We start from the raw sequence: 12,939 nt of genomic DNA, 5'->3' as shown, positions 1-12,939 counted from the left end.
AGAAAGGCTACATGTAATTGCCTAGTTTGCTGATTACAGATCATATGATGGGCATTGGGGGGGTTTCCCTACGGACTTGTCGCGGAGAAAGACACGGCCTACTACGCGTACTATTCCAATCTCGACGGGGTGTGATGCCGGAGCGAATTCGGGTCGTTGAGCGAAATACCTTGCAAGTACATACCTTACAACGAGTGGTGTATGTATGTGCGCATGGGCGGATTATGCCGAGATCGCCTTTGGTCACCCGTCGTCCGTCCCATCACCATGGAGAGGAGAGAACTTGGAGCCGGGGGTGGGGTGACTGTAACGGGAGTACTGAATTCATCACGAAGCTGTTGCCGCTCGGTATGGGCACATGAGTTGGTGTTGGTTTTCGCTTGTCAAGCTTGTTTTTCGTTGAATTTATTAGTGTATGTATGTCTCACAACTACTAGATAGCTTGATCTTTCTCCATGCTTAGCTTTGCCGTGCTGTTGGGTTAGGGGAAATCTAGAGGTCATTCATTCATTACCCAACAAGGGGCGGGCAAACAAACCTGCAAAGAGAATGCCCAAAGAAACCAAAGACCGCAGCATAAAGAAAGAGGAACGCCCGAGGCCATTGAGTGAAAAATTTTCATACAACGGGTAAACTCATGCGTCTTACTTGCCTGCCTTGGTAGATAGTAGTTACAGTAGTCTGGCCGGCAGAATAAGTTGATAAAACGACCGGCCTCTGCGTGTCGACCATACATGAAAAGAGATGGGTTGATGGGGGGACTACCTTACCTACTTCACTGTACGGCTACTGTACTACTGAGGACCTGAGTAGCAGCAGTAGGGTGGCCATAGCCGGTTTGCCAGACGAAAGTATTTCCAATAGACTTGCGCGCTAGGCCTGCATCAGCAAGCGGAATCGGTATACTACTACTGATTCGTAGCAGCGAGGGTGGCCGTTGGTGTGCGGGAGGATGTCATGCAGGTTATAGAAAGAGGCATATGGACAGACAGACAGACAGACAGACAGACAGACAGACAGACAGACAGACAGACAGACAGACAGACAAGAGAAGAAACCAAGCGGGAGAGGAGAGTCAGGGAGTTCCGAGTTTGAAGAGATGATGGCCTTGATTCCTTGAGCAGCGATTGAATCCCATGATGATACTAGTATCGAGATTCAGTGGATTGCGTCTCAAGGAGGGGGGGGGAAATGATGCATGCCCAGAGGGCCATCGTAGTTCAACCCCCCCTTCCTTCCTGTGCAACATTCGGTCAGTCTCGAATCGGAAACAGAAACGAAGCAGCAGTGTGAGATTTTTACCAGGTAGCAGGCGATTGCCAGACGCAAGTAAGCGGTCCTCTGATCACTGCGATGAGAGCAGGAATGTGCTCTGTGACGGGTGATGGGGTACACTGTCCGGACTACATATACATACTACTACTAGCAATAATATGGAATGGAATGGGACCGGACTGGCCAGAGGACCAGACGAGTGACATCGCGCCATGCACCGAACAGCGAGAGATGCCGCACCGGCGCCAGGGCGAGGCATCCGCGAAGAGGAGATGGAAGGCCCCCCCTGGATCCTGGATCGGAGGGGCAGAAACCGTCAACTGGAGGATGGAAGCGTTGGAACGGCACGGGATCGGCGGCGGTTCGAGGGCTGGCTGTTTCCGAGCAAGAATTACTAACCTACCTATATATCATGGCTTTTCGGCACGAGGAGATACGACGCACTGACGAGAGCGAGAGTTGCCTTTGTTTGCTGTTCTTTTCTTTTCGCTCTCAATCGACAGAAAAAGGCGACGAGTTGGGACAGAGTCGAAAGGGTGCTTTTGAATCTGCAGCCATCGTCGGGGCGGAAAGGCACGGCAACCCCTAGGCCGCTCACTTTCTTGCAGGTAAGGTACTTGGGAGTACATTATCAGGGAAGTACATGTGCGTGCTGTGGCGCAACGACGCCATTCCCGATTTGCATGGCCTGCAGCGGGCCTGTCCGCCGTTGAGAATCCGTCCGGCTGGGGCTGGGGCTTTTCATCGTCACGACGGAACTACTACGACTTATCACAACATTTGCGCCTTTCCAACGCTTTTTTGCATTGCTTGACAACTCGAGGTGAATTGGCATCTTCAAGTTCATTCTTCAATTCAGTAGGATAAACACTGCAATCTCGTCTTGTCTATTCCTTTCTCTTCTTTTCTTTTCCTTCCCGAGCTGACGAGCCGGCAAGGTGCCCAGCGGACGCCGTCAGCGGCAAGCATAAGCCGAATGGGGAAGCTGGGCCATTTTCCTTGGTGAGGGGGGGGGGGGAGCAAGAGGAGGAGCAGGAGAGGGAATAATACTTGGCTTGTATGAAATTTTGGGGGCCCTTTTTTCCCCGGCGAGACGGACAATTGGGATAGAATAAGCGGCACGTGCCAGCAAATGGATGCCATCGCTCATGATGGCGAGCTGCGTTTTTCTCGCACGTCCGTGGAAGCCCGCCGTGATTGGCGAACGAATAGATGCAGCGCCGGGTTGGTGACGGACCAGCTCGGCGGTGCTTGGCATCTCTCTTCTTGGCTTCATGCTGCTTCTGCTTCTGCCACTGCTGTTGATGCTTGTGATCCCGCTAGTAGTATTCTTACTTGAAGGTGGTGATGCAGAGACGGCTGTCGCTCGCTGATCCGAAGCACCAACATGGAGGCACGAGACAAACAGCAGTCTGGGTCAATGCGCGGTGGCTTGCAGCTCAGACGAGCCGTTCGTGCACGCCCTTTCATGGCTTGAGAGCCTCAACCTCGTATTTTCGTTTCTTGGACTCTGCCTACAAGTCAAAGTACCAAAACGTCATGCTGTACTTTGCAGTTACATGTGGTATGTATTTCGACATTTCGTCCAACGGCAGAGGTTCCCTCATCCCAGCCCCCGGCGCGCCTGTTTGTCGAACGAGGCATCGTCACCAGGGTTCTAGCCGCCGGCAAGGCTTTGTCTGATTGTCGTTGGGTCTCCGGAAAACATTGTAGCGGTAGGCAACCAACGAGCCTCGCTGCCAAAACCATCTCTGAGAACATGAAGTTTGGTCAGAAGACCTATATTCTTTGACCCTGCTCCGGCATCTCCCCTTTTTCCCCTTGGGCATTGGCTGCGATGCCTTACCCTTTCAACTTTGCGTCGTTTTGCTCCCACAAGATGCTCGCGGCGTAAAAGAGCTGCCGTGTCGGACTGGCTATTAACTGACCGTTCTCCCCCTCAGGCACCCCTGTCAGCGCCAATAAGTAATACATAGGCTCCGGGAGTTGTCTGCTATGTATGTAGGTAGGTACAACTATATGTACGTGTAGTAGCGGATCATGTAGCCGCGGGATATCAATCTGGAACAAGCTGCGTGCCTATCGCGGCAGCAGTTGGTCCCGGTCGAACCCAGGTTGGTCTCGGGCAAGGGAGATGCTGCTCGTCAACTCGCAGAACGTGCGTGCTAGCCCTCTGCAACATGGCCGACCCAGTATCTCCCTTGCATAAAGTATGAGAGAGGTAATACCAAGTACTACTCGTACGTATGAAATCGCCGATGTGCGATGCGATGCGACAAGTCTCCAAGGTACCTCGGGCGATCGACATTGATTGCTCTCAGCGATGCAACAACAATGTGCCAGCAGCAGCGGCTACAATGTACGGACTACGGCAGCGGCACAAGTGCACCTTATTTAGATTTCTATCCGCAAGGTACCTACGGAAGCACAGCCAGATTCTACTTTCGCTACCTCTCCATGTTGCCGTCCCAGGCCAGACCAAGCCAGGCTGCTGGGGGGGGAGGGGTGTGTGCCAGCATGGACATGCAAGTTCTGATGAGGTAGGAATTCGTCCCTTGGGGTCCAACGTGCTTTTCTGCGGCACTGCCGGCTGTCAGCCAAGCAACTTGTTCGGTGGCAATGAGCCTGACCAAAAAAAGGACGAACGACGACAACGGGCACCAAACGCCGGCGTTGTTGCTGGCCAACGTTGAACCCGTCGTATGTAGCATTGGCGTTCCAGACAAGGCAAGGCCACAGCTGCGTGCGCCGGCTTTTGCAGCTTTTTTCCAGCCGCTTTTAGCCCCAGGCCAAGACGGACGTTTGCTGCCGTGGGAACGAGAGAGGGGGGGAAAAGAGACAGAGACAGAGAGAGAAGAAGAGGCGTCTGTTTCTCGCTTGTTTGAGAGCAGAGGGGACGGGACGAGACGGGGAGGGGGTGAGGTGCAATGCTGTGTGCCCGGGACAAGCAGTCTCTTTCGTCATCCATGTTTCGCTCTCGCGCCCTGTGCGTACTTGACATGCGTGAGGTCAAGGTTCTCTGCATCTACAGGTGAAGGCATGTTGCTCAGTACCTTATGTAGACTGCCTGGTACCAACGTACAGGGTGATGTTCTGGCTTCGACATGACCAAGCCCCGGGCTGCAACCCCCGACTTGGTGGTGTTTTCAACGGCTGAGCGTTTTGGCTTGTCCGCGTGGCTTGCGGCGATCAAGAGCTAGACGGCGACCTTATTGCAATGCTGTACGAGTACATATCCAATACCTTATTGGTAGCCCAGTGGAGCGAACTACGAGTACGAGCAAATAGTGTACGTGTACGTGTATTGCTCTCCGGACTGGCGCTGGTGGTATTAACGACAGAGCAGCTTTGCGTCCAATCCCCAGCTTCTCCGTTCTCCAGCAAAGGGAGGGAACAGTAAGTTTACCGTCCAACTTGGAAATTAGATCCCCAATGTGTAAAGCAGCTCTCTCTCTCTCTCTCTCTTTCTCTCCTTCTGTCACCAGCTCTGGCGAGGGCCAAGACAAAAGCAAGGGTCAGGCAAGCCCGCTGACCTGAGCACGGAATGTTTCAGCGGCCAAGTTGGGAGGACGGGACGAGTTTCTGCAGCACGGTCGCTGAGGAGAAACCCGTCAGCACCGGACCCCCCTCGAAGGATGCAGAGGAAGCCAACAAACCCGTCAATGGAAGGTTGTGCCGTCGAAGCTGAGCTCCGTTTTGATTCAGTTGTATGGCTACTAGCTCAGGTAGCGAAGGGAGCCAAGAGGAAAAGAGCGTTAGTCGTACGAGGAACGAGAGCTGACCGGTAAGGTAGCCATCAATGGCCACTATTCGCGGGAATGTCACACACATGCACACACACACACGCCCCTCCACACATGGCGATGCCCATTTCTTTCCCTCTTCTTCTGCATCTGCTGCTCTTCTGCATGCAACGTCAGTTGTAGGAGCCAGCGTGCCAAAGTACCTGCATGCCCCAGCACCTACATACTAAGCTCAACTATGTATGTATTGTTCTGCTAGGAGCACCCAGGCAAGATGATATTGGTATCCGTTTTTCACGGGCAAAGCAGGGCGAAGGGATGGGCAGGAATAGGCAGCTCGAATGAAACCCCTCCCACGGGAATCTTTGATGAACCGCGGGCTGGTTCGCGCCTGTGGATGGGCTGGTTGATGCCCTCGCACAAAGGCAACGAAAGCCGTGACGCTTGTTTTGCGGCTACCGAATCCGAAACAGCTGCCACGATGGCACGTCAGCGGACATTTTGCCTTGCAAGGCCAGCTCACAGAAACGATGCCTCGACACTGCCTGGCTTTCGGGCAAGGCGACAGGCTGGAGGGTTCGAGTAAAACCAGGCTCGCATGTACAGTTGTAAGGGTCATTACGAACTGTAGTACGAATAAGGTACGTGGCCATGCCTGTCTGCACATACATTCAAGTGCCCGCAGAGGACCGGTTTCGCTGGCTGCGTCATGTCAGCAGCCGCATCGTTGTCGTGCGTGCCACTCAAGCATGTTGAAGTCTGGAACACGGCAAGTTATTCTTTCGCCCGGGCGCAGACTTGGCGACTCACCGAGCCCGCGCAGCGCCGCCATTGGGCCAGCAAAATATGCATACGAGTACTGTATGAGGCAGTGGATGAGAGTGCGGGTGGCCTAAGGATGGAAAGCGGGCACAAGATGTCATGGTGCAGCGTGACGCGAGATGCTGCGTCTGGGTGGTAGGCGGCTGAGACTTGGAGTTGACACCTACCCTGCAAACAAGAGGCGTGGAGAGTGTCCTCCGGGTTTCGCCTCGCACTGCATTGCTTTGTTGACTTTGCAGTTGCTGGCTGATGCTGTTTGATACGGCTCTGCCGGTCGAAGTCTGTTCGAAACACAAGTTCAATCACATGCCTTTCTCAGCGGTCGTTCCCCAGGAACCGTCATCTCGGTACGTGCCAGAAGGGCAGCCAGGCATTTCTCACAGGGCTGCCTCCCCAGGTGATCTAGATGCTGCTGGAACAGGCCGCCGTAGGGCTGCTGCTGGGCAGAGGCGCAACCCGACACCCTCTTCCGCTCCCCGACAAGGCGTCCACTGCATCCTGATTGGACGCTCTCCTGCTACACAGATTGTCCAATACGGCGCCGCGGCTGTCAGGGAAATTCCAAGCGACCGCTCAGCAGGCGAATCAGGGCGGCATGGCGGCCAAACTCGGTGTCACAGGGACTGGACTGAATCCGCAACTGGAAGTTGCCAGGCTGCGTTTGCTGCGCTGCCGAGAGAAAAAAAGGAGGAGTGACGAGATGCGGCCACGAAGAAGAGGATTCTGGCCGAGAGGCTGGCGGCCATTTTATAGCCTTCAGACCAAGTATGTAGTTGGCTCCTGGGATGGGATGAGCAGCGTTGTCGTCGAACTTGCGATTGCTGGTCATGAAGCAAGTACTTTGTACCGTCATGCTGGTTTAGCTCCCTGCTCCGGCGATCTCCATACGGCTTAGAGGCTTGGACAAGCAGGGACCGGCAGAGGTACAGGTACAGGGACGGGGACGGGGACGGGGACAGGGACAGGTACTGACATCTGCCTGGCTCGTCATGTGCATGTCAAGACTCTGTAGACAGAGAGTTGGAACGATCCTCCTCTACAGAGGTTCGTGCCTTTTCTTTTGCCTTCTTCACATTCCTCTTGCTCTCTTGCTACGTCGATGCTGCTCGACTGACCAGGACCAGGCGCTCGCTACCTCACTGCGGTGCGACTGGTGGCTGCATGCACGCACATATCGACAGCGTGCTCGCTTCACCTCAAGCCACGACCGCCCGCTGGCGAAAACGGGGAGGGGGGCGTGGCCGGAGTTGACATTCTGCTGGCATGGCAAATGCTACCCTTACCCGGTCACAGAGGGCACCTGCGCGTGCGATACTGGTATCACGAGTACTTCAATTGAACCTGTAGTTGTAGCACCAGAATCCGGATGGGCTGGGCCACATTCGGGTTCCATAGCCGTTCTGCCAGAGGGAATGATTGCCTTCAGGCTGGAGGGGGCGGCACAAGAGCATCGCTCTTCTCCAAGGCAATCTGGTGCGAGGAGGGCCTGTGCGTCGCCGTGCCTGATGAAGGAACAGCCGTCCCGCACATTGAGAACGCATCCATCTCTCGACTGAGTCTGCAGCGTATGTACGATGCTTGTGGGCTTTTGGCAGATAAGATACTGCTTATGTACGGAATAGGCAGAGATGAAAATAAGGGAAAAGGGGGCATCTGGTGGTGCTACGAGAAGCATAGGAGGTGAAGGAGAAGGGACTTGACGGGGAAGAAACACACAACATCTGAGATGGGGCAAACTGCATCTGGTTCGTCGATGGGTAAAGTATGGAGCGGTATTACGGAGTCCAGTCAACTTGTACCTCCTCCAGAAGTGAGTTCTTTCTCAAGAGGCGCAAGGGGCGGAGTGGAGAGAATGATGCAACTTGCGGTTCACTGCCGACCGAACTGGCCTGAGCCTGAGGTGAGCCCGAACCGAGGCCTTTGTCGCTTCTGCTGCGCTGAGGCTAGGCTGCCCTCTCGCCTTGCCCGTGCGAAGTGAGCTGGGTGCGTTGTCTGAGTCGGTACGAGAGACTGAAGCTCACTCATCAGATTCGGCGTGTGTGTCACAGCAGCGCCTTATTTTGGCAGCACCAGGAGAAGGCTCCGAGCCGAGTTGGAATGAAAGGTTACCCGACCCCCAGCGAGGTATCTCTGGGTACTTGGCCCTGGTACCGCGAGGCTAAGCCCGGCCGCGTTAGGCTGGAAGCTCCTTGGCGCTGCCCTGGCCCGCCTTTTTGCCTGTCGTCGAAGGTACCGGAAGAGGTCCCGTAAGGTCGACCGACCCGGTACGCTGCAGACCTGGACGCTGGACGCTTGGGAAAACTCAAGGGACCAGACATCGGCCAGCCTGGAGCCGGGCTCGCAGCGCTGCTGGGGGCCGCCAGACGCGGGTGATTTGGACGCTGGCAGCCTCTGCTGTAACTTTGCACTCTCGCGGCACAGGGTCGCTGCTGTGCTGAGTAAGGTACCTGGGCCTCTAGCTCCGGGTACCTCCTCGTGCTGGGCCTCCACCCGTCCGGGGCCCTGTCGATGCCCTGTCGATGCCCTGCCTTGGCCCTGCCCAGGCGTGCACCGCCGTGAGTTCTGTAGCGCCTCGAAGGGCCTCGCAGTAGCGCGCAGGTACTGCAAGCGAGTACCTGTATGTACCGTCCGGACGCAGACGCTCGTGCGTGCGTCACGGGTACCGCTGCGTACCCGCCAGTGGCTGCAGCCGGACTGGCACCGGTGTGAACTGTACCTGTAGGACGAGTGGTACAGGCTGGGAACCTCCAGAGCTGCCTTGATGCCCGCACGCCCCCCCAACTGCGCAGCAGAGGCCCCCCAGCAACAGCCTGGAGCTGCTGGCCGTAGGTACTGCTGGGTACTGCCTGTACCACTGCAACCAGCACGCCCTGGGACCTGTTCCCACCCTCCCGCCCGCCGTCCGCCATTGTCTCCGCTCCCCCAACTGCGCTGGACTGGACTGGCCTTGCCTGGGCTCTGCCTCCAGTCAGTCCCTTCTCCTGCTACTACTCGTACTACTGCTGCTTGCTAACTCTCCACCGCGGGAGCTGCATCATTGCACTCTTTTCCCTCTCCCACGCAACCTCATCGCCCAGGTCTCTCGCCCCGTCTTTGTGCCTGCGATTGCCTGCCAACAAGAGCCTCCGTCCTCTGGCGCTCCTCCGCCGGCTTCTGGCTTCTGCACGCAGGCCCGGATCGACAAAAGACCCAGTCCCGTTCGTGTATTGGCTGGCCCACCGCGCTGCCTGGGAGTGACTTCGCCCTTTGTCTTCCTTCATTCACTTTGGCCTCGCTTCACCTTGGCCTCACTTTGGCTTCGCCCGCCTCGCACTCTATTGTTCACTTTCTGGGCGCCACGAACCTTCAATCGATCATGTGGCGTCCGCCTTGCCATTCATAGAGTTTGTTTTCCTCAGTTGAGTCTGATTGAAACAAGCCCTCGCCTACGTTCGAAAGCTCAACTGCGGATCCTATTTAAACGCAGCACCCGCGCTGCTGCTGCAACCAAACTCTCGCATCCGACTCTTCGTCTGCACACTCCCGGCGTTTCTGATCTGCCTCGTCTGCTGTAAACTGGGAAAGCTGCATTCTCTCGAACCTTCGCACCACGCAAGTAGTAGCAATTGCCAGTCGCCGACATGAACTCGCTCAAGGTCCCGGAAGGCGGCCTGCGGTTGACGGATCCCGGCTCCGAGTCGAATCTGCCGCCTCAGGCTTTCCACGTGCAGCTCGACAAGTCGACGATTGAGTCCATCATCCAGGCGTCACGTAGCGGCGAGGATCTTCGCCTTTCGCTGGGTTCAACTCCCGTAAGTCCGGGTCCTCCTCTCCCTCTTCCAACCCGGTGCCCCTACAAAGGGGTGGCCCATTGGGGGAATTTCATGTACTGACTTGCTCTGTGTCTTTATAGTCTATTCAATACGGCTCCAAGTCGCACCGCATCGCTCCCCCCAACGATTCTGCCGATTACGACCTATACCTTACTCGGCCCTTCGAGTCCACCCGCCACGCGGAGCGAATCCCATACACAAGCAATGTCTTTGCGAAGCCTGGTAGGCCCTCCCGCAAGGCGTCTACTCCGGGGCTGGATTCTGACATTGAGGCTTTGCAAAACGGTTTAGCCGCACATGAGGCAGCGCGAGAGAGGTTTGTGCTATCTGCGTGTCGCTGTGGTGTTGTGTGTTAACGCCTCTTGTCAGAGCTCGCATCGCAAAAGTGCCCGAGGCCAAGGCGTTGGCCAAGTCGAGGGCCAAGCCCATTTCCGACTATGGCTCCAAGACGGCCTCTCTGCCCACCTCGCCCAGCATCCATGACATCACCTCGCCCTCGCTGAACCCGACACTCACTGCCTCCCAGCAGGCTATGGAACGTGCCAAGGAGCAGAGAGTGGTTCTCGTTCACGAGTTGGCCGCCAAAGACCGGTCGACCGAATACCTCAAGAAGAAGTGGGACGGCAACGAGCACGACTTCCAGCCGACGCTCGAAAAGGTGGCCGAGCACAACGCCGCCACAGATACGTGGACCATGCGCAAGACGTACTGGAAGGAGCTCGACGTTTGGAGCTACAACTACCCCTCCCAAGAGGAGCGACAGACTGCCATCGACAACGCGATCCGCCAATACGACAAGCAGAGGATCTCTTCCTCGGAGGCTGTGTGGCAGAAGCTGCTCCCCAAGGAGGAGCGCGGCAAGGGAAAGTGCTTGAGCCGGCTGCAGGCCTCCATCGCCATGGGCGCGCCCAAGATCAAGGTGCAAAAGGCAGACGACGGATTCACGTCCGACGATGGCATGGGCGGCGACAAGGCCAAGGCTGGAGGGGAGAAGATGTCACGATCAGCCTCCAATCCCCTCCCGGCCAAGGCGAAGAAACCGACCAGTCAGGAGGCACAGGTCAAACGGTTACTCGGTCCCTCCAAGGCTGGTGTCTCCAAGGCCAAGGCGAAACCCGCTCCTGCGAAGACTTCTCCCACCAAGGCCAAGGCTGGTGCCTCCAAGGGCAACGACAAACGCATACTGTCCCAGGAAATCATTGTCAACTCGGATGACTCGGGCGATGAGGCTCCGGCTGCGCCTCCCGTTGCCAAGCCGAAGCCGAAGCCTGTGGCTTCCAAGGTCAAGGACACCGTCATCGTCGCCGGCCGGCCGCCCGCCAAGGCCCCGACTCGGCCATCAGCGCCCGCCAAGAGGCCTCGGGAAGAGGAGGACTCCAGCTCCAGCTCCGGAACGCCGCTGTCGAAGCGCATCAAGCCGAGACAGCAGGCATTGCCCGCGCTCAAGCACCGCCCGTCCGACGCCAGCGTCAACTCCCGTGGCACGGCTGTGTCGTCATCCTTCAAGAGCAAGAACACGTCGCCGACCAAGTCATCCCCTCTGGCTTCCTCGCCGCCAACGAATGCGTCCGACCTCGACAACGACGCACCACCACCTGCCCCGAAGATGAAGCGAAAGGAGGATACGGCGTCCAAGAATTCGGCGGCGAAGCGGCGCGCGGCCGAGAACGTCTCGTTGGATATCCTACGTAAGGCTAATAAGTTTAAGGCTTACTACCAGCAATATGAAGCATTGCACCACGAGATCTCGGCATTGGATAACCCGCCCCACGAAAAGCTGGCCGACCTGCTGGATATGAGGGGCCGACTTGAGAACCTGAAGAAGGAGATTTACCGGGAGTGCTCGCCCGTGTGAGACCAGGCACGAAGCGCCGCCGACTAAGAAGACTTGCGAGCTCTGCGCCTTGAAAAGCACCTCGAACCGAAACCACAAGGAAGGACTGGGGCTTTGCAGCGCCACGATCCCACACCCCAAACACTACAGGGGGAATTCCACAAAGCCTCCAACGTACAAGGGAGACGTTTACGATTCACAAGCTGAAATGACGATTCGATAATAGCACCAAAAAGGGACCGGCTGATTTTGCTTTTTTCCGTTGTTTTTCTTTTTTTTTCTTTGACCTTGTTTCTTGCTTGTGGCGTTCCGGCAACAATGAGCTCCTGTGCATTTACCCCAAGGAACAATTGGGCAACGGATTTTGCATCTCGCAGCGAGGCCTCTAGGATAGGCACGCTCTGGCGCAGGCAGGATATGGCTTGATACCATTCGATTTTAGAGTCTCGAGCAAAGAGACCAGCAGAGGATGATCTGTCTGAATTGCTTTGTTGATTTTTTCAAACGCAGACCCTGCTACAGAGAGAGAGTACACGGGCAACGTTTAGTGCTGACCAGCCTCTGGCCTTGCCTTGAGCAGCCGGCATGGAGCACCTATAGGTACCTTATAGCAGTACAGTAGTCTAGATACGAGACACAGAACAGTCTTGTGCACAACGAGACCCAAAAAAATGAGGAAACCTGTTCGCTGAAGGAAGTCTGTTGTGTCTGCATGCATGCCGTGACGATGGTGTTGATGTCATTCTGCCGCGGCTTGCGCGAGAGATGTATGTATGTAAGTACTAGTATATCCGAGCTGCTAAGCCATGGCATTGCGAAAGGGATCAACGTCAGCGTGAAGATCTCTGCTGATCAACGGCTTTGGCCGGATCGGATGCCGCCAGGTTCTAGAATGTGGCGGGCTGTATGTATTGCTAAGGTAGTATCGTAGGTATGTATCTACCTATGCGCTCCCTCTCTACTACTACTGTAGTGTGACCGCCCTTGTGAGCTGCCAATGCGTTATGGCCTGCCTGTCAGGAGGGAATTGTATGAGTAAACAGATTGTAGGCGTTGAAACGACTTGACGTCGGACTGGGCCTTTACTCTGCCTATTTGTTTTATGATTTGTCGTTTTCCGTTTCATGCTAGGATTTGTTTCATTTAACGGATTCAGGTAGTTTACCATTGCTTGTTAGTGAGTGCCGTGTCTAGAGCTGGTGTGAGCTAGAGCGTGCAGGTCCCCTTCCCGCAGGTCCTGTTATTAATGTGTAAGGCAAGATAGTGCCGGTAATCGTCGATTTGATAGAGGGATGACTCGATTTGATTTGCTGCCTCGTCGACCCCCTTGGCGAGTATTTTAATTACAGATTTGGTTCCAAGGCCATAGAGTAAGGTACTAGACTAGAGGTCAGCTCGCGACAAGCGTCCGTGTGTCATGTCCTAAAATAGCCCGTCTGGGGCAGGTAATCTG

The 12,939-nt window shown here is 55.8% G+C and overlaps 2 protein-coding genes across 2 annotated transcripts; one reads left to right on the top strand and one right to left on the bottom strand.

Annotated features, from left to right (window-relative positions):
- Positions 1-7,895: 7,895 nt before the first annotated feature.
- BBK36DRAFT_1138980 (hypothetical protein) lies at positions 7,896-8,749 on the bottom strand (the record flags this gene model as incomplete). Its single annotated transcript, XM_024893278.1, has 3 exons — positions 7,896-8,455; positions 8,514-8,556; positions 8,612-8,749. 3 exons carry the CDS (start codon positions 8,747-8,749, stop codon positions 7,896-7,898), a joined length of 741 nt encoding a protein of 246 aa, XP_024752208.1.
- Positions 8,750-9,460: 711 nt separating this feature from the next.
- Positions 9,461-11,507, top strand: BBK36DRAFT_1111825 (hypothetical protein; the record flags this gene model as incomplete). The annotated part of the gene is made up of 3 exons (XM_024889738.1): positions 9,461-9,631; positions 9,733-9,968; positions 10,022-11,507. The coding sequence occupies 3 exons, from the start codon at positions 9,461-9,463 to the stop codon at positions 11,505-11,507; spliced, it is 1,893 nt and encodes a 630-aa protein (XP_024752207.1).
- Between the last annotated feature and the right edge of the window lie 1,432 nt (positions 11,508-12,939).

Source organism: Trichoderma citrinoviride (genome assembly GCF_003025115.1).
Source record: "Trichoderma citrinoviride strain TUCIM 6016 unplaced genomic scaffold BBK36scaffold_3, whole genome shotgun sequence".
NCBI lineage: Eukaryota > Fungi > Ascomycota > Sordariomycetes > Hypocreales > Hypocreaceae > Trichoderma > Trichoderma citrinoviride.
The sequence above is the reverse complement of the archived record's forward strand: the minus strand, read 5'-3'. Positions and strand labels throughout refer to the sequence as shown.